The sequence below is a fragment of the Panthera pardus genome, unplaced genomic scaffold (genome assembly GCF_024362965.1).
Source record: "Panthera pardus isolate Hobbes unplaced genomic scaffold, ASM2436296v1 HiC_scaffold_21, whole genome shotgun sequence".
In the NCBI taxonomy this organism is placed as follows: Eukaryota; Metazoa; Chordata; class Mammalia; order Carnivora; family Felidae; genus Panthera; species Panthera pardus.
In genome coordinates this window covers 25571218-25598729 of record NW_026526777.1, presented here as the reverse complement: position 1 = coordinate 25598729, position 27512 = coordinate 25571218, and the positions used below count along the sequence as shown (strand labels likewise).

General features: G+C 43.7%; 1 protein-coding gene across 3 annotated transcripts; it reads right to left on the bottom strand.

Moving 5' to 3' along the window:
• Positions 1-925: 925 nt before the first annotated feature.
• Positions 926-26600, bottom strand: LEMD1 (LEM domain containing 1). Of its 3 annotated transcripts, XM_019433351.2 has the most exons (7): positions 26541-26600; positions 25010-25125; positions 24272-24391; positions 21251-21321; positions 20363-20416; positions 2326-2402; positions 926-1500 (listed from the first exon to the last, which is right to left on the bottom strand). In XM_019433351.2, the coding sequence occupies exons 2-7, from the start codon at positions 25089-25091 to the stop codon at positions 1302-1304; spliced, it is 603 nt and encodes a 200-aa protein (XP_019288896.2). In that variant the 5' UTR covers positions 25092-25125; positions 26541-26600; the 3' UTR covers positions 926-1301. The 3 variants fall into 3 exon arrangements, with proteins under 3 accessions (XP_019288896.2, XP_019288901.2, XP_019288904.2); XM_019433356.2 differs by lacking the exon at positions 20363-20416; XM_019433359.2 differs by lacking the exon at positions 24272-24391.
• Positions 26601-27512: the final 912 nt, after the last annotated feature.

The following is a 27512-nucleotide window of genomic DNA, read 5'->3' as shown; positions in this document are numbered from 1 at the left end:
ATTGCTTGAAGGCTTGCTACCAATCAGTTGTGGACCACACTAAGTACTTTGTATGCATTATTTCTTCACATTCTTCATCCCCCTAAGAGGTCTATTCTATCCCTATCTTCAGAAGTTGAAACTAAAGCTCACAGCTTTGTGGGTTTGAGCCCCGCATCAGGTTCTGTGCTGACAGCTCAGAGCCAGGAGCCTGCTTCAGATTCTGTGTCTCCCTCTCTCTCTGCCCCACCCCTGCTTGTGCTCTGTCTCTTTCTGTCCCTCGAAAAAGAATGAGCGTTAAAAAAAAATAAAAAATAAATAAAGAGTCTGAAAGTCTTTAAAAAAAGAAAGAAAGAAAGAAGGAGAGAAAGAAGAAGGAGAGAAGAAAGAAAGAAAGAAAGAAAAAGAAAGAAAAAGAAAGAAAAAGAAAACTAAAGTTCAGACAACTAACTCACCCAGGGTCACAGAGCCAATAAACAGAAGAGCCAGGTACCTACCCAGCCCTGCCCTTCTCCCAGAGGCCACGATCATAACATTCCCTCATCGGGCATTAATTTTTTCAAATCTTGCTACGTTCCAATGGCGGAAAAGCTGTCTTGTTCTAAACCGTTTGATGTTTGCCAAACCAGACACATTTCCTTTTTTGTTAATTACCTGTTGTGGCCTTTGGAATCAAGTGGGACCTATGGCTTATCACCATAGTTGAAAAGAAAAACACCAGGGGCGCCTGGGTGGCTCAGTCGGTTAAGCGTCCAACTTCGGCTCAGGTCATGATCTCGCGGTCCGTGAGTTCGAGCCCCGCATCGGGCCCTGTGCTGACAGCTCAGAGCCTGGAGCCTGCTTCCGATTCTGTGTCTCCCTCTCTCTCTGCCCCTCCCCATGCATGCTCTGTCTCTGTCTTAAAAATAAATAAAACATTAAACAACAACAACACCACCAGGCACAGTTTCCTCTTTATAAGTATGCCAACTGTGGAAGCATTTAATGATGGCCATCATCGGGGAAGTCCCTGTCATTACGCTTTTTCACACAAGTGCCTGGTTCTCTCCCTCCTCCCTTCCCAGCCTTGGATTCTGGTCTCCGTTCATTGTGACTCTTCGCACTTCCCTCAACCTCCCTGGCCTGTTTCCTTCTCTTGAAACATAAGTGGTGAACTAGAGAGTACATAAGGCCTCTTCAGCTTCGAAATGATGAGCCTGGGTACAGATCTGTGAGGGCACCATAGCGCAAGGCTAGCAGGCCATGGGGCCCGGCATCCCCCTTTGGAGAGGTCTTTCCTTTCCGATACTCAGGTGCTCACTCACTGTTCTGCCCTAAAGCACTTAACCAAAGAACGGCTTCCTTTCCACCGTTATGTAGACAAATAACACAATGATGAAGATGCCAAACACAGCAAGCCTCGAGGCCACCGGAAACATTTCTACGTTCCAGAACTCAATAATGTTGTTCACTGTGCAGTAGTCTGTCTCTCCAGGGCTTCTCCATTCTTTGAATCTGGTGCTTGATGCTCTTCTCGTAAGCCTGCAAAAACATTAGTGGGGTTGTGGCTGGCTAGGACTGGAGCACCCCCTTAAAGTATCTGGCCCTTGGGCCCCAAGGGAGAACCATGGTGGGGCTTTCGGGAGCAGCCCTCTACTCATTTAAAACCTCTGCAGATTTCAACAAGGGATCACAGGGATGTGAGCTCGCTAAAATCCAAAAGGGCGTTTATTAATTATTATTATCACCCACCTGCATAACATCTTTCAGGGCTGGCCCAAGGCCTGACTCAGGGACTTACAGGGTCGAGATGGGATGTGCTTTTGAAATCTACTAATGTCATGTTTAAAAGGACAAGATGGTGCTCTCTGAAATCTTTCAGCGAGAGTCTTATGTAGCCACTCGTCTAATCCTGGAAATCTGCCTCACTTTATTAGAAGTTAGGGAACTTTCCAGAAGACTTTACTCTCTGACCAACAAATAAAATGGCCCGTTTGGGGCTTTTATTTCAACTGCCTACTTCTTTTTTTCGCTCCGTTTTTTCAAGACGCAAAGAGGAATAAATGTCCCCAAAGACTACAAATCGAGACACTTGGATTCTGGTCTCAGTTCAGTTTGACTTTTGTCACCCTCCTCAACCTCCCTGGCCTCTTTCCTTATCTCCAAACATACGTGGTGAACTGGACAGTATACAAGGTCCCTTCAGCCTTGAAAAGTCCTTCAAGGTCCCTCTAGCCTTGAAATTATGAAATAATCATTCTTTCTCCACAGATTCTTTTCAGCCTCAAGCCCTTCACAAAAATCCGAACAACAAAACTTTTTCCAGGAGTTATATATAAGACAACAATATGCTAAGAAAAGCATTACCTTATTCCCTCAGAATGCTTATAAGCCAGGCAGCAGCTATCTAGAGCTTTTGGTCTCGTGGTGAAAGCCTCAGGTCTCTAATGAACAGAAAACAAGAATTTATTGTTGTTCTCTAATCAACAAGAATTTACTGTGTCCAATGTCTTCTACAAAGGACTTTCTTTTTTGATTCTAGAAAAAGTCGTATCATCTGAGAACTGATAGAAGTTTTGGTACCTCAGGTATTCATTACCTCAGAACACAAACTTTTAAGTTTGCCTTTCCTCAGTAGTTAGCAAAAACATCCAAGTTCCACGGCATAATATTTTGCTCGAGTGACTCACACTTTAACAATAGACATACCAGTAACTAGGGTCACATGATGCAAGCAGCATTCTGGTCTTAAATATCAACTCTCTATTTTGTTCTTATCTGGACTTTTTTTTTTTTTTTTATTGCTTGGAGCTTTTTTTACGAGCATGCACCAGTTTTATAAAAAGACTAAAGTTATTTTAAAACACAGGTCGGTGGGGCAGCACCTGGCTGGCTCAGCCGGGAGAGCATGTGACTCGATCTCGGGGTCATGGGTTCCCACGTTAAGTATAGAGCTTATTAAAAAAATAATAGTAATAAAATAAACAAAAAGCAAGCTGACTGTGAACAAAAAGTGATCTCGGAAAATGATAATGTTCGGTGAGAGGGATAGAAGTCGGGGTAATCACGTTTTCTTTTATTTTCCCCAAAGTTTCTTTCATGTGGTTATTTTTCCAAACAAAGTGAAAAGCTATAGCTCTCTATGCCTTTGTTTCCTCCCTGTGAAATCGACTTGTAAAGATTAAGTGACTTAATATATGCAAAATGATTCAAAGCTCCCCTGGCATGGCGTAAGCATCCAATAAATGTTAGCAACGATGATTATGATCATGGTAATTATTATTAATTGCGTGTTGCTGGTTTTCCTCATATGTCTGGTTTTCCTTGACTGTCCATTCCCCAATTATGATTCAGGCCTCAGCATCCTCGAATTTCTGCAGTGTCCAGGCCGGGTGTCTTCGGCAGGTCCGACGGTCTCAGCCCAAGGTGGGGCGGGCAGGGCATGGCCTGTCGTACCATCACCTATGGCTGGTCACTCCCTTCCCAGTCCAGGCCACGGATGATGAAACAGCCGCAGCCTGCACCCCATGCCTCCGCTCCCTGCCTCACCTTCTAGAAGATGATGTTCTTAACAGCGGTTTAATGGTACCCAAGCGGGCCCTCTGTGGATGGTGGCAAGCTGTGGGTAGAGCGAGATGTCACATCCAAGGAAGCGCTGTGCCCAGCGTAGACGCTGCAGGTGTGCAAACCCCTACAACTGCCTGGAAGAGGGGGGCTGTTGAGGAAAAGGGGCTTTGAAAATTCTCACCAAGTTGCCACGGGGGCTAGTGGCGGTTCGCTCACCAAGAGACACTTCAAACTATTTCCAAGGGCGAAGGGAAAATCGTTTATAAGCACATTCTTTTTTTCAACCTTTTTAATTACAGAAAGTTTTGAGCGTATACAAGAGGAGACGATGGGATAATGAGCCTCTATGTACCCGTCACATGCGACTTCTTTTTAATTCTCTTAAATGTAAAAATAGATCTGTTAAAGAAAACATTTGGGGCAGAAGTCTTTTGCAAAATCAAATTATAGGATTTCACAGCTCTTAGGCAATCAAATACTCGTCCCCTCCTCTTCCCTCCTGCCATAACGAGATTTAAGTCTTGATTGCCTTTTCTTTTATCATTTCTTTACTATCACTCACATGTGGGGTTCTCCGACAGCATGTAACACGTGGGCATTTTGATTTTCAAAAACGGAATAATTATGGCCTCTCAACTTGACTGTGCAGCCGTCGATAATAATAATTATAAAGTCAGGGGAAAAGGTTATTGATCCCAATAAACAGAGTATAAAATTGTATGTATACAATGGCCACTGGGTAAACACACACCGAAACAAACATTAGAGGAAGATGGAAGCGATGAAATAAATCAGTTTTTGTGTCTGTAGCATGATTCATTTTTCATTAAAAAAAAAAAAAACCTTTAATGTCGTTAAAATATGGTTTTCACTATAAACAGCATTTACAGTGGAACTGAAAAATACCGGTGTTCATTAAAGCAATGGCTGAGTGGGGGCGCGTGGCCCCCATGGGGGATGTAATGTTCCTTTCTCCCTTTTTCCCAGAGCAAGAAACTGCAAAGCTGGCTGCTTTCGGCGCGCTCACAGAAGAGGGCCACGAGGGAATGCGTGCCCTCTTCGCTACAGTCCTGGCATTCGATTCAGAAAGTGACACCCATCCGCCTATTATCGATCACAGCTGTCATTAGGATGTAAGCAACTCTGAGATGTGCCAATGCAATCGACGATGAGTGTCTTATTATAATCCCAGCGGACGCTTCTAGAGTATTTCTGTGCGCCGGGCACCGCTCTGAGCATTTTACCTCAACAAACTCATTTCAGTCTCAATACCACCCTGTGAAGAAGGTGTTTTCGTTATGCCCATTTCGCAGGTGACAAAACCGAGGCGTGGAGGGTTTAAATCCTCGGTCACACAGCTGGGGAGAGAGTGGAGCCAGGAGTCAACCCAGGTAAGTGTAGCCTCAGAGTCCCTGCTCAGAATCACCCTGCTGTCCTCCAGAGTGGTAGATAATGCTGTTTTACTAGAAAAGAATCAGAAATACCGTGTTCTGCTCGTCTGTTATCTTGGCCATTCGACATGCCCCAGTCCATGGAATCTTCCTAACAACTCTGTAGTGACCATTTTACAGATGAGAACACGGGTTTATGGAGCGAAATTATTTGCCCAGGTTACACAATTAGTGAAAGGCACAACTATACTTAAACCCAGATAGTCTGGCTCTGATGCCCTGTGTTTTGGTTTTGTCATATTTCTATTGGGGAAACTCATCCTTAAAAACAGAGCAAAAACATATGTCTAAAATGAGGTTTTCGTTAATTAATAAGTGATCAAATCACTCATTAATTTCCCATGGAAGTAACACTTGTAGCCATCTGATCGCTTCTTAAATATTGTAGATAAATTGGTTTTTTTAGGAAGATTTTTCTTGGTAGGCTAATTTTGTGCTCATTCTGGCCTACTTATTACATCCATTGAATCTGCAAGCGGACTGTGAATGAGATATTATGTCATATTGTATTATAGCGACTACAAAACGCGGGGCTAATATCCAGAACCGGAAGAACAATGATCAACAATCTCTTTAAGTCATTACTCATCACAACATGTATTTGGTTTTTGAAAAATGATCTACCTTGACGGAAGCCATTCATTTTTGTGCATAAGGAAACACAAGCTTGTTTGCATTTCCGCGAGATGTATATTTTCCAGGGTAGACCCGAACCTGGCCAGAAATGTGCTAGCCTGACATCTACAGTGACAGGCAGGCAGAGGAGGGCGCGGGGCTGAGTGCTGGGTGCCTTTCCACTCCTTTCTCTTACTGTTCCAGGACTTCTTCCTGCCGGCCTCGGGGGGAGTCAGGAGGCAGTGCCGCTCCTGGAGGTGGGGAGGTGACATCTTCTCCTAACTGCAATGTAGTACACTTTCCAACGGCTCTCTTTCATGGATGCGGTTTTTCTAAAACGGCCTATCTGTAGAACCAGACATTTGTATCAACAACTTGGCAAACTGTCAGTTGTGACCCTACTCACGGGCAGAAAAAATCCTTTTGATTTAGAGCTCTTGAAAATTGAGTTAACCTCAAATCCCTTTGTTGACTAAACATGATTCCGTTAATAAAAGATCCTACAATAATTTTAGACTCTTACTTCATTGTCTATACGTCAACCTTGATTTAATAGAGCTCTCATTTTCAACATTGTGTTCCTTTAACCTAAGTCGCGATTTTGAGTTAATTAAAAGCCTTCTAAAATAATCTGTAGCACATTAATGAAAGAAGGGTTAAAAACCTTATGATCATCTCCATTCCTGATTTTTTTTTTTTTAAACGGCATCTTCTAGCAAATCAGAAATAGAACGGGAACTTCTTTAACTTGATAAAAAGTGTCTTCCACCCTACGACCCAGCAAGTGCACTACAAGGTATTTATCCACGGGATACAGGTGTGCTGTTTTGAAGGGACACATGCACCGCCATGTTTATAGCAGCACTATCGACAATATAGCCAAATAGACAAATATAGACAAATACAGCCAAAGTATGGAAAGAGCTCAAATGTCCATCAGCAGATGAATGGATAAAGAAGATGTGGTGTATATATATATATATATATACACACACACACACACACACACACACACACAATGGAGTATTACTCAGCAATCAAAAAGAATGAAATCTTGCCATTTGCAACAATGTGGAATGGAACTAGAGGGTATTATGCTAAGCGAAATTAGTCAGTCAAAGACAAATATCATATGACTTCACTCATATGAGGAACTTAAGATACAAAACAGATGACCATAAGGGAAGGGAAGGAAAAATAATATAAAAACAGGGAGGGGGCAAAACATAAGAGATTCTTAAATATAGAGAACAAACTGAGGGTCACTGGAGGTGTTGTGTGTGTGTGTGGGGGGGGGTGGGCTAAATGGGGAAGGGTCATTAAGGAGGATACTTGTTGGGATGAGCACTGGTATTAAATGTAGGGGACGAATCACCGTATTCTACTGAAATCATTATTGCACTATATGCTAACTAACTTGGATGCAAATTAAAAAATAAATAAATAAGTTATTTTTAAAAAGTGACTTCCAACACCTACACTCAAAGGTAAAATACTAAAAACAGTTCCTTTAAAATCAGAACCAAAGAGGGGCGCCTGGGTGGCTCAGTGGGTTAAGCGGCCAACTTTGGCTCAGGTCATGATCTCACGGGCTGTGGGTTCGAGCCCCGCGTCGGGCTCTGTGCTGACAGCTCAGAGCCTGGAGCCTGTTTCAGATTCTGTGTCTCCCTCTCTCTAACCCTCCCCCATTCATGCTCTGTCTCTCTCTGTCGCAAAAATAAATAAATGTTAAAAAAAAATTTAAAAAAAAAATCAGAACCAAAGAAAGAATTCTTATTATCACTCTTACTTAACACTGTAATAAAGGGGTCTTAGGCGGCGTAGTAAAACAAACACAAAAATTAAAAGTCTACAAACTGGGTTAAAAAAAAATCTACAGAAAAATTATAATTGCAATGAGTCATTATTAAAAGATCAATATGCAAAAGTCAATTATATTTCTATATGCTAGCAACAGGCCATTTAAAACATAATTTTTACAAAGATACTATTCCCAATAGCAACAAAAATTAAAAGTTTAGGCAATATAGCTACCTACGAAAGCTAACAAAAGATAAGCATGACCTACAGTGAGAAAATTATAAAATCTTACCAAAGAACATTAAAGAAAGTTTGCATAATGTAAAGAATGTGAACAGGAAGACTCAACAGAGTAAAGTGTAGTTCTTTCCAAATTAATGTATAAAGCCAGTAAAAATTTCAGTCAAAATTCCGATCTGAATTTTTCATGGAACTTGGTAAGCTTATTCTGAAATTTACATGGAAGGGCAAAAGGACAAGGAAAATAAAGGCACTGTTTCAAAACAACAAGAAGAGGGACGCCTGGCTGGCTCAGTTGGTTGTGTCTGACTCTTGATTTCAGCTCATGTCATGGTCTCACGGTTTGTGAGTTCGAGCCCCACGTCGGGCTCTGTGCTGACAGTGCGGAGCCTGCTTGGGATTCTCTGTCTCCCTCTCTTTCTGCCCCTCCCCCATCCTCTCTGTCAGAAGCTCTCTCTGTCTCTCAAAAAGTAAACTTAAAGAAAAGAAATAAAAGAAATAAAACAACAAGGAGGTTGGGGGCTTGCGAAGGTAATTGAAACATTCTGCTATCAGCACAGGCTAGACAAATTGATCAGAATAGAGACCGTGTTGTTCTCATGGCTTTTGTTTTCTGGGGTTTATGATGCTTTAACATCGTCAGGTGATCAGAGCCTTGCTAATGCATGTGAGCAAGCCTTTCCTGGGCAAGCCAACCAACCCAAAACCCATAATCCCAACCACTTCCTTTTTCCTTCACATACTAAGCCAATACTTCCTTTGCTCTGGTTCAGTCCAGGGCCAGATACTGGCCAACTAGGAACCACCTTTGTAGCCTGGAGCCCACCGAAATCATTCAAATTAGCCAGTCCTAAAATGCTTACCTTGCCTGATCAATTTCTTCCTGCAAACCCACAATAAAGTTGGGTGCCCATACTTTCCCCTCACTCTCATTCCCTGCTTGACCTTCATAATTCCCCATGCGACTCTGCATGGCATGAATTGGGAATAATAGGTAATAAACTCCCCTTTCAGGGTGCCTGGGTGGCTCAGTCAGTTAAGCACCCGACTCAATGTCAGCTCAGGTCATGATCCCAGGGTCATGGGATCTATCCCCACATTGGGCTCTGCACTGACAGTGTGGGGCCTGCTTGAGATTCTCTCTTTGCCTCTCTCTCTTTCTCTCTCCTTCTCTCAAAATAAATAAATAAACATTAAAAAAAACCCTGAGATGACACAAATATTGGAATTATCTGACCAGGATTTTAAAGCAGCCTTCATAAAATGCTTCAAGGAACAATATGAAAAGGTTTGTCGCAAACAACAACAACAAAAAATTAACGACTTACAAAGAAGTAGAATATGTAGAGAAGAGCCAACATATAGAATAGAATATAAGAGTAGAATATATAGAGAAGAGTAAATTTAGAAGTGAAAAAAATGCAACAGCTAAAATTAAAAAAAAACTCACTAGATAGGCTTGGCTTGACAGAAAAATTGAGAAGACAGAGGAAAGAATCAATCTACTTGAAGATAAAACTGTATAAATCGCCCAAAACAAAACACAGAGAGAAAACAGAGCAAGCAAACAAACCAAACCAAAACAAAACAAATGAGGTCAGGCTGAAAAAGGCATTTGAAGAAATAATGGCTGAAAATATCCCAAATTTGGCAACAGCCACAAATGTACAGATTCAAGAAGCTGAGTGGATTCCACACAGGACAAACGCAAAAAAAAAAAAATCCATGCCAAATACACGTCATAGTCAAACTTCTGAAGATCTTTGTGCACCAAGAGATATCATCAAGAAAGTGAAAAGGCAACCCACAGAATGAGAAAAAATATTTGCAAATCTCATATCTGATAAAAGCTTGGCATTCAGAACATACAAGAACGCTTACAACTCAACAATAAAAAGACAAGCAACCCGGTCAAAAAATGGACAATGGGCCGGGCTAGACATTTCTCCAAAGAAGATATAAAAATGGCCAATAAGCACATGAAAAGATGCTCCACATCGTTAGCCGTTAGGAAAATGCAAATCAAAACCACACTGAGGTACCAGTTCACGTCCTCCAGGATGGCTTCTAAAAACAACGTGGCGTAGAACGACAAGTGTTGGCAAGGATACGGTGCTACTGAAACCCTCAGACATTAGCGGGAATGCAATGTGCCCCAGCTATTGCGGAAAATGGTTTAGCCATTACTCAAAATGTTAAACACAGAGCTACCTGATGACCCGGCAATTCCACTCCTAGGTGTATATCTAAAGGAATCGAAAACAAGTATTCAAAGACTTGTCCTTGAATTTTTATAGTATCACTTCTCCCAATATGCATGGGGTGGAAACAATCCAAATGTCCATCAACAGGAGAATGAATAAATAAGCAGTGGTGTATTCATATAATGGAACATTAGTCACTCGAGTGTCAATACAAATACAGGCTGTAATGTGGATGGACCTTGAAAACCTTAAGCTAAATGAAAGAGGCCAGCCACAAAATATCACATCCTGAGTGTGCCACTTATAGGAAATATCTAGCAGAAGTAAATCCATTGAAATAGAAAGCAGATTAGTAGTTGCCAGGAAGGAGTTGGGGAGTCACTGCTTAATGAGGACTGAGTGTTATTTTGAGGTGATGAAATGTTTTGAAACTAGATAGTGGTGGTTTCATAGCGTTATGAATGCTCTAAAGGCCAGTGGATTGTGCACTTTAAAATAGTAAATTTTATGTGAATTTAATCCTAATAGAAAAATGTATGATTCTTGTCACTGTAGTATGAATATCCTTATCCTTTAGTCTAAGGAAATACATAATGAAGTTCTGGGGAGGGAGTAAAAGATCATGATGTTTACAATTTAGTCCACGAAAAAGATAGATAAAATTATTTTAAAAAATGGTAAAATGTTAAAAATTGGTAAATCTGGGTGAAGGCCATATAAAACTATTTGTTAGGAAGAGACACCTGAGTGGCTTAGTGGGTTGAGTGTCTGACTCAGGTCATGATCTCAGCGTTGTGAAATCGAGCCCCGAGTTGGGCTCTGTGCTGAGCATGGACCCTGCTTGGGATTCTCTCTCTCTCTCTCTCTCTCTCTCTCTCTCTCTCTCTCTTTCTCTCTCCCTTTGCCCCTCTCCCCTGTGAGCATGCTCTCTCTGTAAAATAAAAATAAATTAATCCATTTTAAAAAAGAATTATTTGTTAAAACTTTCTTGGGATCCTTGGGTGGCTCAGTCAGTTGAGCATCCAACTGTTGATCTTAGCTCAAGTCATGATCTCACAGTTTGTGGGATCAAGCCCCCATTGGGCTCTGCGTTGACAGCATGGAACCTGCTTGGGATTCTCTCTGCTTCTCTCTCTGCCCCTCCCCTGCTTAAGTGTGCATGTGTGCTCTCTCTCTCAAAATAAATAAATAAACCTTAAAAAAAAAAAAAAGAAAGAAACTTTCTGTACTTCCTGTAAGTTTGAAACTATCTTTTTTGTTACTTTTTTTAAAAGACACCAAGGAGAGAGTGAAAAGATAAGCCCACTGGTGGAGGATGTTTATAATGGGGGAAGCTATGCATGTGTGGGGTCAGGGAGTAGATGAGAAATCTCTGCACTTTCCTCTCAATTTTGCTGTGAACCCCAAACTGCTGTAAAAACAAAAGATAAGCCCGGATTACTAGAAGATGTGTGCTATAATTATGACTGACAAAGGATTAGTATCCAAAATATATAAAGAGATCCTGTAAATTAACAAGAAAAAGATAACCTAATAGAAAAATGGGCAAAAGACACGAACAGGCATTTCACAGATCAGAAAACACAAATGAGCAACAAACGTGTGGGAAGATGGTCAACCTTATTAACAACAATAAGCAAATTGTAGTTTTAGTGAAATACAATCTTACACCCACCACTTTGACAAACATTACATCCGGCAGTACTAAATTTTAAAGAAGACTGAAAACGACGGATCTCTTAATATGTTGTTGGTAGGAATGTAAGCTGGTGCAGTCCCTTTGTAGAGTGATTTCACATGATCTCTAAAGTTAAAGAGGTCTGTGTGCTGGACTATTGTAGCAATTCCATTCCTAGGTGTATTCATGCAATTAGAAAAAAATTCTTGCACGTGTACACAATGGATCCTGTATCACAATGTTTGCAGCAGCTCGTATCAGAAAAGCTTGGAAACAATCCAAATGTCCAATAAATAAGGAGTGGATCGATATATATTTATAATAACTACACAACAGTGAAAATGAATGAACTAGGGCTACAAATATTGCAAGAAGCCCAGGACATAATGCTGAATGACAAAGGGAAGTTATTCAGAAATACTTACGTGATGATATCATTTACATAAAATGTAAAATCAGGAGACACTAAAGTTTGTGGATACTATAAAGAAAAGGAAAAGAAAGAAAAGTAGAGAATTCAGGGTAGTGGTTACCTTGGGGGCAAGGGAGGAAGGAGGGCTATATTGAAGTCTTGGAGTCTTCAACAGAATTGACTTATTTTTTCGATCTCTGGAGTGGGAATCTAACTGCTCATTATATGATCCTTTTTTACCCTTTTAGATGCATAAGACATATTAGGATAAAATGTCAAAAATATTTTCAGGTTTGAGGGTTTTTTTCTGTCCACTTGGGCAAATCCGTCTGCATACGTGTCAACCCATTTGAACTGTGCTGATTTCTGCACCACAGCTTTTACGTGTGAATGAAAGTGTCACCAAAAAATGCCTCATAGGGACTCTCATTACAAAGCAATCATCGGAAAGTAAGCCTCTGTTTCCACGGGTGAACAGATGTCCAGGAGTCCTTCTGCGACACTGCGAGAAGAGACACTGGGGGGAGCTGTTTCACTACTCAGGTGCCTGGTTGGTTTTCCTCCCCTTTGGCAGCCTGATACAACAGAAAGGGCAACAGAATAGAAATTAGGAGGCTGGAATTCTATTTCCAGTTTTTCTGCTACCTCTCCGTGTGGTCTCTGTGGTCTTGGGCAAGTCATATCCACTCTCTGCCTTGTTTCCTCATCTGTAGATGAGCCATGTAGCCTCCTCCAAGAAGCCTTTCAAGATAGGAAATCCCATGATCAATAATTATAATAAATCATGCCTGGGCTCATGAACAGTGATAAATAGTGCCTGGTGCTTACAAAACCTTAACAAGTTCCAGGAGATTAAAATAATCTGGGGTTCTCGTATGGGAGGTACAACAGGAAACCCCTCTCCCTAAAATAGCTATACCCCAAAAGCAAATTATAAATTAGCTCAAGTCAGTAAGGTTATATTCTGAAATGAAAAAGAAAAGCTGAAATTTCTAAGTAAATTCATATTTTCTTTAGAAAGGGAACACTACTGCTCATAATTCAGTTTTATGAAAATAAATTTACCTTTGTTATCACACTAGAAGCACTGTAACCAGAGTTTGGTTTCACTATCTCTTCCTGGGGCTCTTATGCCTCAAAAACTGGGTTCCGATACACAGAAAGAATCAGCATATAATCAATAAGATAAAGACACATTGATCATTAAGCATCGTTAAGCATATCTACTAGGAGGTCAGCATTTTTGTAGGGAGAATGTTAAATTACATTCCTTGTAAAGACAGCATTTATTCCCATTAGCACATGTTACAGGTAAGAACAAAGGGCTTATTAAGTAGTTATAGAATGTGTAATTTACTCTTCACTTTGACCCAGCTAGAATATACAACTACTAGTGGGAATAGGGATGTTTTTCAATTAACTAAGAAATTATTATAGCGATGTTTAATGTCAGCTCTCCTAAAAACTTTACCTGCAACTCAACTGCACGCTTAATATATATTCCCTTTAATACATATTCCCTTGGCACACTGGGCCTTCTGATTGCAGCATTTGGGGTAGGCAATACACAGGCTAATTATAGGCTTACAAAGTATCTTATCAGCAATAATAGCAATGGAGACACAGAGAGTAAAAATCCTATTGAAGTCTTGGCACAAAGATATGGAAACAGACCTCAGAACAGGAAGCAAAAGGAGACCTGAAGCTTTCCTTACCTCTCTTCCCCTCTGCACTGTGTTCTGCACTGGTGGTAAGGCAAAGGGGACATAGACACAGACTGTCAGCATGTCCAGAGGCCAAAGAAATGGAGGTCAGGGGGCTGTGCATGTAGAGGGGAGGTACTGAGGTGCTCAGTGGTTGAAGAATGGGAGGGGCAGGAGAGGGGACAGCATGGAGGCATTAGTGTGACCTGTGCCTTGTGACCAGGGAAGAGAGACATGGCTGGCATGTCTAGTGGGCAAGGAAGTGGTGATGGGCGTTATGCAGAACTGGTGGCGGCTGTTATGACGGGATATGTGGTCACACTGAGAAAAATTTTAAAAATTGAGCAAAAATGTAGATATAGGGGCGCCTGGGAGGCACAGTCAGTTAAGTGCCCGACTCTTGAACTCAGCTCAGGTCATGATCTCAGGGTCATGAGTTCAAGCTCCACATGGGGCTCTGTGCTGGGCAGGAAGCCTACTTAAAAAAATTTAGGGGCGCCTGGGTGGCTCAGTTGGTTGAGCATCCAACTCTTGATTTCAGCTCAGGTCACTATCCCAGGGTCATGGGATCAAGTCGTGAGTTGAGCTCCATGCTGAGCATGGAGCCTGCTTGAGATTCTCTCTCTCTCTCTCTCTCTCTCTCTCTGCCCCTCTCCTGCACTGGTGTGTTCTCCCTCTCTCTCTCTAAAATACATTTTTTTAATGTAGATATATTGAGGATAATGAAAGCCAGGTGTTTCACTGTCATAGGAAGGGGAAAGGTTATAAGGAACACTAAAATGTTGGATTGGAACTGGAGATCAACATGAACTCATGGCTTTTTAATTTAATATATATATATATATATATGCACACACATATACACGTATATGTGTATACATATATACATATATATGTGTATATATACGTATATACATATATATGTATATGTGTGTGTATATATATGCATATATATACATATATATATACATACAGAGAGAGAGAGATGAAAATAGTTTTAGATGTGTATGTGTGTGTGTACATATATATACATTTATTTTTTAGTTCTATTCACTGAGAGGGCCTGGAAGCAATGACTCCCCAGTAGCAATGAGCTCCCTAAAGTCCTAGATTTTGGTTTCCAAATACCATCCTGCAGTAAAAGGAACCAAGGCTCCTTGGGCAGAAAAAGCGCAAGAAGGGTCTGAAACATCTTGTGCCAGAGATTAAGAAAACCCTCAAGGAATAATGAGGACATGTTAAAAGGGCACAGTATCCATTTTGAAGGGGCTCCCACTAGCCAAATCTGGAACAACTTGAGCATTAAAATGATATCAACGAATACAACCTACTGAATCAAAAGGAATCAATGAGTCCATACTAATATATATGAATGAATGGATAAATGAGAAGGGGAGATCTTCCTTACAGTAGAATGTCAACTAATAAGTATAGAAGGAAGGATAGAAATAGAAAATCTTTGGGGCACCTGGGGGGCTCAGTCAGTTAAGCATCCGACTTGACTCTTGATTTCGGCTCAGGTCATGATGTCACGGTTCATGAGATCGTGCCCCACGTTGAGCTCTGGGCTGACAGTGGGGAACCTGCTTGGGATTTCTTTCTCTTCTCTCTCTCTCTGCCTCTCCCCCTGGTCATTCTCTCTCTCTCTCTCTGTGTCTCTCTTTCTCTTCCAGAATAAATATACATTAAAACAAAGGAATAGAAAATCTTTTTCTTTTTCTTTTTAATTTTTTAAAGTAATTTCTCTGCCCAATATGGGGCTTGAACTCATGACCCCGAGATCAAGAGTCCCATGACCTACCAAGTGAGCCAGCCAGGCACCCCTAGAAATAAAAAATTTTAATGGGCCATCGTCGTAATGGAAGTTGAATCAGGCAGTCATCATGGGTGCTAGGGCTACGGATGAGATCTGATGAGGAACGTTATGTTGGCGTCATTTCAGAATATTTCCCCACAAAATACGGTTCCGTTACAAAGGGAAAATGATGGTCTTTTGGAGAAACCTGACAAACACCAACTTTTCCAGGTGATTAAGGTTACCCTCATCACTGGGGAACAGGGTGACATGTTCCCCGGAGTGATGCTCCGAGAACAGCACAGCATCATGTCTGAGGAATTTCTGCCCAGAAAGCGAGGCCTCTATGAATAGTCAAAAGGAAAAATCAGGCAGAAAAATCACCCTACAGAATGAAAGGCCTGTACTTTTTAAAAATAGTCAAGGGCATGAGTGACAGGGAAAGACTGAGGCACGGCTCATCCAGACCGAAGGAGGCTGCAGAGAAGCCATGTGCATTTTTGGATTGCTCATGGATCGGAAAGCAAACGGGCGGTTTCGGGACAATTGGTGAAATTTGAATGGGGTCTGAAGATTAGACAGTAGCATGGAATCAATGTGAACGTCCTTATATGGAGCATCACGTGGTGGTTACGTAGGAATGCGTCCTTTGGGGGTGGGCGGAGACATGGCGGGGAGCTAGGGGAGGGACTTCCTGTCTCCGGTTTGCTCTCAACCGGTTCAAGGACGCGATGGCAGGGCGCGCGCTGTGCGCACACAGAGAGCAAGTGTGGTAAAGCTAACACCCTGGACAATCTGGGTGAAAGCAATATGGGAGTTCTTTATACCTTGTATTAATCTCGCCACTGTCCCTAGGTTTGAAGTTATTTCAAAATAAATTATTTTTCAATGTTTCAAAAGGCAGGGGAAGGATTAGCATCAGGTGAAGAAGCGGCCTAGGAGGGCACATATGACGTTTTTTTTGTTTTTTTTTAAGGTTGGTCTGCCTCATTCAACACACAGCATTTACAGAGAGCAGTCTTTAATTCTATCTGTATATTTAATTATGTGAACATATCCGCAGGCACTCCGATATATCATTCTGCAGCACTTAGGAGTTCAATACTGAGGATTCGCTTGCCATTATATTATTTCTCATTAGGTATTTTGCTTTGTTTTGTGGGTAATTAAATATCATGCTTTGTACATAGTATTGATAAGAGAGGCGCCTGCGTGGCTCAGTCGGTTGAGTGTCCGACTTCGGCTCAGGTCATGATCTCGCAGTTTGTGAGTTCGAGCCCCGCGGCGGCTCTGTGCTGACAGCCTGGAGTCTGCTTGGGAGTCTCTGTCTCCCTCTCTCTCTGCTCCTCCCCTCCTTGCACCCTCTCTCTCAAAATAAATAAATAAACATTCAAAAATAGTATTGATGAGAGTGGTTCTTATTGTACTTACATAGCTCCTCTCGCGTGCCGTCAGTACTGTTTTATATTTTGTAACTTAATCCTCGCCACGCCCTGCGAAGTTGAGTCCGTTATTAATTATCCTGATGTGTAGGTGAGGAAACTGACAGGTCAAGTGTCTTGTCCAACTGGGTGGCAGAGCTGGGATTTGAACCCAGGCCGTCTGGCTCTGGCGTCCGTATTTTGGATACACATACTTTTTGTCTCCCGAGCTCATTTTTAAGTTTCTTGGGGACGGGGACTGTGGCTCCTGTTACACCTCTTCTCTTCCTCAGAAAGGTCTAGCACAACGCCCAGTATAGATAAATAGTTGTTAACTCACAGGCTGAGACTCAGGGGTGGAAGTTCTCTTGCGACCATTCCCTGGGTGGTCATCAATTCACTGTGAGCTAAGCGTTGTCTCTCAGGAGAATACATTAAGGTATGTCTAAGATACAAAGGAGGTGGTACAGAATAGGTCAGAGAGAGGGAGATCACCAACATCCGTGCACAACAAAGGCTCCCTTCGCCTCAGCCAACAAAGACTGGGTAACTCCCTCTCCCTCCCCCTGTATGCCTGCCATTGAATGCAATGCAGAGGATTCAAAGACATAGGTTTTCACCCTCAGCGTTTTACACGCGAAGCAAAAGCTCTTAGGAGGAGGGTGGGAGTTGGGGCTGACTGAAAAGGCCGCCTGCGAGGTGCAGACCGAGGGAACACATTTTTAGAAGCTCCTAGTGGAATGTGTAGGCTAGGTGACAAGAGAGAAGAGAATCTTCCAGGCTGGGAGGGCTGAGTGAACTGGGGTTCCGGCAGGAAAGAGCATGTTGCGTCTGGGAGGGAACAAGGAGATGCCCAAAGGGGTCAGGAGCTCTGGAAGCCTACCTCCCGGGGTCAGCTGCCCTCTGGGTATCCAGTCCTCGAGTTAGTCTGCGCATGCCAACACCTTCACCCAAGGAAACGTGCCTGAGCCAGGGCGTCCATATGCCCTGGTTCGCCAGGACAGTCCTGCTTGACTCCTGGTATTCCCAAGTCCCTTCTGGAAGCGTCCCCTTTCATTCTCAAGAGCATCTTGTTGGGGGTGTAAATGACATGGTCACCTTACTCAAAGGCCACTTCATGCAACGTGACATTGTAGATTATTCTGCCTCCCTAACACCGCAAATCCCATTTTCCCCTCTTTGGTAGAAGGGACTTAGAGCCTGTGTTACACACACGGGCTCTATTGCCTACTCTGCCACTGGAAGCACTGGAAGGTGTGCCTGGAGTCCATGGGACAAAAAAAGTCCCCAGTTAAAAAAATATATATTGCCCTGGGGCGCCTGGGTGGCTCAGTCAGGTGAGTGTCCCACTTGGGCTCAGGTCATGATCTCACAGTCCCTGAGTTTGAGCCCTGTGTAGGGCTCTGTGCTGACAGCTTGGAGCCTGGAGCCTGCTTCAGATTCTGTGTCTCTCCCTCTCTCTCTCTGCCCCTCCCCCACTAATGCACGCTCTCTCTCTCTCTCTCTCTCAAAAACAAACATTAAAAAATTTTTTTTAATTAGGAAAAAATTATTGGCCTGGGGTGCCTGGGTGGCTCAGTAGGTTGAGCGTCCGACTTGGGCTCAGGTCATGACCTCACAGTCCGTGAGTTCGAGCCCCCCATCGGGCTCTGTGCTGACAGCTCGGAGCCTGGAGCCTGCTTCGGATTCTGTGTCTCCCTCTCTCTCTGCTCCTCCCTGGCTCGCACGCTCTGTCTCAGAACTATTTATTAAAAAATTTTTTTTGAAATATTGGCCTGACTTTCTGGGTGGTCTTAACCACCAGAGCAGTGGGGCTGCATACATGATTTGATACAAGACACACATACAGTATCACAAAGCTTCCAGAAGTTGACATAATCCAAATCTCAAAGTGGTTTGTATGCCACTGGAAGCCTAGGATGGGAGAGGAAAATAGGTGTTCATTTGTGTTTCAAAGAAATGCGGAAATACTACCTTTCCAGGTACTTAGAAGACTGTTAGGCACAGACCACTGCTCTTAAGTAATTAAAGCCTATGGTGTTAGACAAGTATCTCAATAAACACACTTTTACCACCTTTTATGTGGAAATTTAAATGCTTATTTACATTTACTTTAGAATTCAAAGTTGAACAGATGTCTTGAGGCCCTTCTGAGAATCCAAGTGGCTAATATAAATCCTCCAGGGTCAAAACGTTTCATGCCATCACAGACTTTCTGCTTAATTCTATTGCCAATTCAAAATATTGATGTGGTTTTATTTCAGGTTTATGTAAAGCAAGGACTGAAGGACATTGGTCCCATCCGATGCATTTTAAATACTCTGGTTGTTTTTCCCCCCTGGTTGTTTTTCCCCCCTCCATGTCTTTGCCGGAACTATTACAAAGGGTTTGTGTGTGTGTGTGTGTGGAAATGAGGTTTTCTGAATGGAAAAGATTCCTTTGATGAACCATTTGGAAGATCTTAAAAATTCTTTTAGAAAACCTGATAAGATATCAGAATTACTTCATCAAATTTGAGTTATGTTCAAATGGGAAGCTAAAGCTTATGGCATACTACCAGAATATTTACTTGGGGGCTTCCTTTTCATTTGTTGAAATGCAGCAAGTAGTTTAAATATGAGACCAGGGGCGCCGGGGTAGCTCAGTCAGGTGAGTGTCTGACTTCGGCTCAGGTCATGATCTCGCGGTGGTCCGTGAGTTCGAGCCCCGCGTCGGGCTCTGTGCTGACAGCTCAGAGCGTGGAGTCTGCTGCGGATTCTGTCTCTCTCTCTCTCTCTCTCTCTCTGCCCCTCCCACGCTCATGCTCTTCCCCCCTCTCAAAAATTAAAATACTAAAAACATTAAAAAAATTTTTTAGAAGAATTACTAGACCATATTTGCAAACTAACCTATTTGTCACTAGAGCTGCCATGGCAGACTTGATGAGGTGAGCTTCGGGCTCCTAGTTTGTGCAAGAGCCTGTGACAGCTATTGAAGGGGATAAATGGCAATTTTAAGGGGAGGCCCAGGCATGGCCTTTGAGATCGTCCTTAAACCATCACAGGATTTTAACCAGAACAAAAATGGCGGGGGTGGCGGCGGGGGGGGGGGGGGGGGGGGGGGCGGGGGTGGTGGTAATAAGGCATCAGATGAAGTTACGGGACCTTCATCGTGTGTGGGAAGTTTGCGTCTTGTTTCCAGGCATGATTCAGTCTCTGCTTGTAGATCTGAACTAGAGTCAGGAAAGGCCAGAGGCCCAGGACACTTAGGAGGATATTACAATTGTTGAAATAAAATAAAAAAAAAAAAGTAATACGGTGCAAGTAAGGATGTAGCAGAAAGAAAGGATGGATTTTCTTCCTTTTTTTTTTTTTTTTTTTCCCCTCCAGTAGGCTCCACACCCAACGTGGGGCTTGAACTCAAGATGCTGAGATCAAGAGTCACGCGCATGCGCTCTACCTACTGAGCCAGCCAGGCACCCCTGGGGGCTGGATCTTTAAAACTCATGACTGAAATCCATAGGATTGGCAAGTGTTTACATGTGAGGGGCCATGGGGAGTGGGGGTTCCAAGATGACTCTTGAGGCTTTGAGCCTGGATGGGAAGGTGGTAAAACCATGAAGGTGAACAGAGGCCACAAATGCAGGTTTGGAGTCAACAGAAATGAGTTTGGTCCCCGTGTCCCACGTGAGGACCTGGGAAGTAGAGACAGCCACGGGGGAGAAGCGTAAATACACTTATGTAATCTACGAAATGTTCATGATTATAAAATTTGTTGCGTGAATGCAGGACAGAGGGGAGGGATGAAAGGACAAGGAAGAGGAGGGGGCTTTCCAGGAAGTGGCTGGTTAGGCAGGCCTACGCCTCAGGGGAATGGGAGGCCAAGGGAAATGATGCAGAGCAGGAGGGGAGGGGGGCCTGCAGACCGATCTCCTTTAGAGGCCAAAAGACGAGTCAGAATGGGCACAGAGGTACAGAACCAAGAACTGGGCGAGCATGGTGTTGTTACAATTGAAGGAGGCAGGCGTCTCTAAATACAGAGGGACCGTGGTCAGAGGACTGAGAGCTAAGTCCCTTGAGTTGACATCTTGGAGTTCATTATATGAACTAATTATGTGCCTCGTTCTAGCGCTTTCCCTGCACAGCCTTTCACTTGACACCCACCCTGTGAGGTAGGCAGTGCTTTCACGGAGGGGCTGGAGGACCGTGCTACTGGGGGGGTGGGGCGGGGAGAGGGTCTTGAGCCAGAACATGGAAGTAGTTTCACAAAACAGAAACCTGCATTCAAAGGAGCCTCTTTAAGCGAGGATCCTACCCCTGTCACAGAATGTAGCGACTTGCTATTTCCTTTCTTAATACGTGCGAAGAGTGCTAGTTCCTATATTTAATATATGGGTAAAAGTATTCATGCATTAGAATTGTACATACTTTTTTGGGTCCCTTGTGTTTTTCTGATGAGAGAAGGATATTTCCTTTCAAAATGATAGTGGTCTTAAGCTCTGGATCACGGGAAACAAAAGGAAAACAGGGCCATGAGAACATACGAGCGAGCAAAGGAAATAAACACCAATCGTCGGGGTGAATTCTCTCAACTGTAGGGCAGAAGAATTTGGGGAGGGGAAGAAAATTCACTTTGCCCTTCTGAGGGAAAAGAGAGTCTCTGCGGTGGCCTTTGTGCGATGTGCTGAGGCCTTCCCCCCGGGGACACGGCGGGGGCTCCTGACAGGAAGGCTGTCATAGGTGTATGTCTCCGAGAAAAACACATTGCTGCGTGCAAGCTGGCTGCTCGTCTGGGCGGCTCTTTTCAGTCTAGTCAGTGCCCCTTCAAACCAGCTGCAAGCCTCATACATCCCTGAATATCAAGACAGGGCAGGAGGAGTTTCTCCTTCTGTGTCCAAAGAAGCCCCCCGCCCCCTTCCCCAGGAGGGAAGGCCAAATCTTGGCTAAAAGGCTTCAAAATCAGGGAAACTGCCAGGGGAAGGAAAGGTGGTTGGTTGTTCATCAACCCTTGGCTTCAGCCCGTGGAGAAGCATTTTGATAACCCTGGAGCGATCGTGTGCCACTGCACGTTCAGCAGAACCGTTGGAGGGGATTTTAAATGAGCTCTCCAACTCAAAAATATTTGGGAAGCTTGAAAAGAGGTGCAGTCGTTAAAGCTATGCCCACTGGGGGCGAAAACAATGAGGGGCAACGAGGAAAATCAAACCTAGCCAGGTTGTTTGGATAACCTAATGCCTAGCCTGAGGTCGTCACTGCCCCCTGCTGCACACTCCCCTCAGCAACCCTGCCCGGGGATTAGGTGTTTCTGTGAAATGCCCAAGACGGAATCTCCCCGGGAACTTAGCAGATCTGCATCACCCCCTTCATTTGAATGGCACCAGGGTCTACGAGGCTCCTCCAGTGAGGGAATTCAAATGTCTGATTCAGACCTGACCCGGAGAAGCAGTCATTTCGTACTTGACCTAATCACCATCCACTGACACAACAGAATTGCATTACAAGGGTTGGACTGAACCAGAGCTCCCACCTCTGACCGGATCGCCTGCAGCCGGCTAACAGCAGGTGGACACAGTCTACGAAGCAATGGCAAAGCTTACAAACCGAAGGGCCCGTTTTCTCCTCGCCTGGGCGTAAATGCCCCTCCATGGAGGGCCGTGGAGGGCCGTGGAGGGCTGCGTGCCGGGAACCAGGAGAGCTTGGCCTGAGGCCACAACAGCTTGGCCGTGCAGCTTTGACCTGCGGCACTGGGCGGCTGTGAGCTGTGAGTACACAAGCCTTCCTTTCTGGAATCTTGCACGCTGGCACTGCATTTCATCAAAGGGCTGATGGAGTCCCTTCGGCTCCTGTCGAGGGCAGGAAACACAAGCAGTCCCAGGTCCGGGATAGGACTCGGGACACACTGCACATCCAGAAAGGGTCTGGGGTAGCCACTTGCCCTGCGGCACCCTGGTGCTAACTGTCCCACTCTGGGGTCGGTGGGGTCCGTCTCCAAGCCCTGCTGCTCTTTCAGATGAGGCCAGCCATGCCGGACTTAGGGAAAACCTTTAGAACCTGCACCTCTTCCAGTACCAGGCATCACAGGGGATTTTTCAGAAGGCCCAGGCACTTATCTTATTTGTTAAACTATTCCATTTGAACTGTTTGAAATTGCCTTTTTTTTTGTAGATCAAACGTGGTCAAAAACACAATGTGCTCATCCTCACGGTAGAAATTGTGGAGAGAGACGGGGTGCCTGGGTGGCGCAGTCGGTTAAGCGTCCGACTTCAGCCAGGTCACGATCTCGTGGTCCGTGAGTTCGAGCCCCGCGTCAGGCTCTGGGCTGATGGCTCGGAGCCTGGAGCCTGTTTCCGATTCTGTGTCTCCCTCTCTCTCTGCCCCTCCCCCGTTCATGCTCTGTCTCTCTCTGTCCCAAAAATAAAAAAACGTTGAAAAGAAATTGTGGAGAGAGTGTAGGCACGTGGTAGAAGGAGCACGACGATGAGAACCAGACCTGGATTCAAACGTCGGTTCTGTCACCCTCTTTCAACAAACATTTCCTGAATTCGTGCTATGTGCTTAGTACTAGTAGTACTAAGCACCTAGTACTTCCAGGATCTGGACGTGTAGTGGCGACAGAGACAACGGACCTTGCTCTTCATGGCCCACTCTGGGGCTGCCTCCTAGCTATTTGATGTTGGGCCGGTCACTTGGCCTCTCTGGACTTCAGCTAGAAGCGTGGGGGTTGAATGAGATATTGCCCATTAGAACAGAGATGCATTGGTGGCCTTCAGTACATGGTAGTTCTATTATTTGACTGTGGCTCATAGAGGACTCCTAATAACTCTTTATCGAATGAAACAGCCTTGGAGTTGATCGTAGGATTCTTCAAGCCCACCCCCTACGATTTCAAGCCAGACGCCCCTACAGAAGAATGCTGCACATGGGGCAGGGGCCACTGGAATGGGAGCCCCGGGATCCCAGAGACCACAGCTCTCCACCTCCCCTGGGGCCCGGAAGAGACCAGCTGTGGTCAGCGCCTACGAAGTCGGGAAGGCAGTAGGCATAGGAATTCAGGAAGGTACAGTTGGCTTCATCTTTCTGAATGCACTTGAAATCATTTAATCCGAACAAAATCATTGCCAAATGTATTGATTGAGGCAAAGCAGAGGTTGAGACCTCAAAGGAGACGGGAAAACTACCTGTAGGAACTTCTGGTTTTAGAAATCAAACCCAGATTTGGTTCTGGTTAATAAGAGGACAGTGCCTCCCCTCCGGCTTTCCTCCAGTGGGGTCACCGGCATGGACAATGGAGTATTGGGTTCCTTTGGCAGCCCAGGGGCCTAGTCTCCAGGCTCCGTGTGAAAATGGGCCATATGGATATTTCGCAGGCCACCCTGCCGCATAGATCATACCAGACAAGGTTCGAATAAGTACACAGTCGCTCTCTAACAGCGCAGCTTCCGACGGTACCTTTAGCGTCATCATCCTGAGCTCTGTCCAGCTCTCTGGGTCCATTCATCACAGGTGATGCACTGGGAGGTGAGACCAAGAGTTGCACCAACTTTTTTTCATACGCTTTTCTGGTGGAAGCTGAAGAAGAATGCAGAGAACACAGTCAGTTGTCCTGTTTGTGTATACGATCTCACTGCGTTCAAGGTCTTTCACAGAGAAGGCGCTTATTCTTGTACCTTACGTTGTTGGTGAATCATGGCTTTTACAATCGGGTCGACCCCACAGCTGCTCTCCTTTCCTTCCACAAACACTTAAGGTGGGGCCTCTGTGGATTAGCCACGGAGGCAGGCATTGGACACATCCGAAAGTAAGACTGACAAAACCGTACATCCTATCTATGGGGAATACAAACAATAAATACACAAAAAGCTAACATGGCACACATACTAGAAATGAAACAAACAAACAAACAAAACCCCACCCAACAGGGTGATATCATCATGAGTAACTTGTTTTTCCTTGTTGGAAAAAAACAATCCTTTTTCTCTGGCTCCCTATTTAGTAATCCATACGTAGCATCGGGACGTATTTATCACCTCTTCCCTGTTTATGGTTTTTTGTTATAAAAATTTGTTTTGTATTTCCATTTTGAGGGCTTTTATTGCATATGTTCCTTCCATTGTAAATGATTTTAAATCTCTGGAGGTAGTCTGTAAGTGATAAACGACTAGTCTCTAATATTTGCTGCGTACGTACGTAATATCGGGCCAGGTGAATATCCAAGCTTATTTAGTTCATTCTGTAACTCATAGTCACTCAGACACTTCACATCCACCATGGTGATAGATGTTTGGTCTCTCAGACAGTGGAATCTTTGAAAGAGGAAAACATTAAATTCATGAAGACAACTTCCAAATAAGCACGAAAACTTTACCGAAAGTCCACAAAAGTGCTTCAACCCAACGTCTCCAGGCTTGGAGGCACAGAAGCAAGAAAGCAAAAATCACCGTTTTCCGCCATAAATCTCTCTTGGGTTCAATTGCCTCGATGCGAAGCTTTGGGTAGGTGTCACTTTCCCCAATGCCTTTGGGGTTCAATTATTTCTAACTTTGCTACTCAACTCATGTGAGAGAAGTCTTCTGCACAAAATGAGCAGACGAACAAATGTTTCCATTCCTAGTTAGGAACTCTGAGTAAGACTCACGCTCTGAGAAGATAAGAAGTTAATTAAATACGAAAGAGCTGAGAGAGATTTTTTTAGTGAGTTAAATAAAAGTTATTTATCCCTGCCCTCCTTTTGATGAGAGTACAGAGAGTCCAGAGCATTCAGTTCCTGCTAACAGTAGTAGTTTTCACACTTGTAATTTAACTCTGAACGTAACGAGATGGTAGTTTTTAATTAACCGCCAACAGACTTGGTAATTGCTGAATTGGCATTTGGAAAAAGTCAGCTATTCATTCTCTGGCACATAAATTGATTTATATAGGTTTACCCAAGTCTTGATTGGCTTTCCAGACCTACACTAGCCTCAAGTTCAATCACGTTTATTCACTTGATCCCTTCATTCCCAACCCGCCCCCTCCCCCGCCCGAAGGACCCCTCCACCTACTTAACAAAATCCTGAAAAAGATACGTCTGTCAAACCTTTTAACAGAGATTTATAATTTAGGAGCTTGTTTATTGTACCTCACTTCTATCATGTTTCTATGCTTTTTAATATTGCAGTGAAAATGACTCAAGACAATTACTCAGCACAAGAGGATCTGGACCAATTTTAAGTAATGACTTTGCCTTTATTGGTGATCAATCAATGTCCAATTAGGAAGAACATTGTATACAAGCTAGAAGAAGCTGTGAATTGTCATGTACATCAGGGTTGTCTGAGAATGCCTAGTTTTCCAGTTTTCCACTTTAAAACTATACTTTTGACCAGAGTCACATTCTGGCACCACAGTAGGTGCTTCGTAAATGGGAGTTTTCTTTTCTATGTGTTGGGGAAGCTGAATTAAAAATTTTGGCTACCAGTAAACAACCTAATACAGAAAGGAAAAGGACAATGCGCCCCAGACTTTTTTTTTTTTTTTTTTTTTACTAGAAGCTAGCTTAGGCAGATCCTGTGACACTTGTTCCCAAGAACAGCTGTCTGTTGTTTCACCAACTTCCCCAAAATAACCTCCAAAAGAACCCTCATCAATTTCAAGTGACACTAGACAATTGCCTAGAGGGAACACACATATGGAAGAAAAATATTCAAATGGAATCCAACTGGATGATTAATTCACTTACCCCTTTACATGGTTGTCTAAAGTCTAGGCAGTTGGGTTGGTTACTAAAGCCGGGTGAGTTTCACCCAAGGGTTTCTACTAGCAACCAACCCCTTTTTGCCTGTTAGATATCATGGTGATCATAATACAGACAGTGTGACATCAGTCAACCCCATAGCAACAGACTGATGTGGAAGTCAGATGATTAATTTAACCTGAGTTCAGACAGAAGGAGGCACTGGTTGATTTTATGGGCAGCCTGCCACGATGAAATGTCAAGAGATGCAGAGAAGTTATCATCATGTACAGGAAGTGAAGGGAAAGAGATACTATGGCACCAAACAGTGCCAGGAAACTGGGAAGATAAAGGAAATATCAGACAAACTCAGGTGCCAAGGTCATCATCAAAAGATCGACAGTAGTAGATGGGTGATTTGGCCATGTACTCTAGGGAAACTGAGAAAGTGGGAGAAGCTATATTAACTTGTCAAAGAATCCCTCATATAAGAATGAGGAGATCCTTCAGACCATTAGCTGGAGTCTTTTTAAAAAGACCGCTGAGACTTTAAAAACAATTATGTAAGATGAAATGTAAGGACGGGAAAACACACTGTCTTAATTAAATGCCAGGAGTGGGAGGGAGTCACCCGAAAGGGTTACACGGACAGCGAACCAGCCTGTCTGGAGTCAAATCCCGGCTTTGCCTCTTACCAGCGGGGTGACATCAGGTGAGATAAGTTACTAACCTCATTATGTCTCCTTTGCCGCCTCTGTAATGGGGATGACAACAGACCCACCTTACGAGGTTGTTACTGGACGTCAAGGAGTGTACAATACACAAGAAATGCCTAGCACATAGTAAGTCCTGTCTAAATGTTTCCCATTGTTCTAATTATTCGTGAGCCATGTCCTCAAAGTTTCCACACCCAGTCCCTTCCTCAGGAGGCGCCATCCCATTTACACTCGCCCATGGGACTCTACCATTTCAACACCA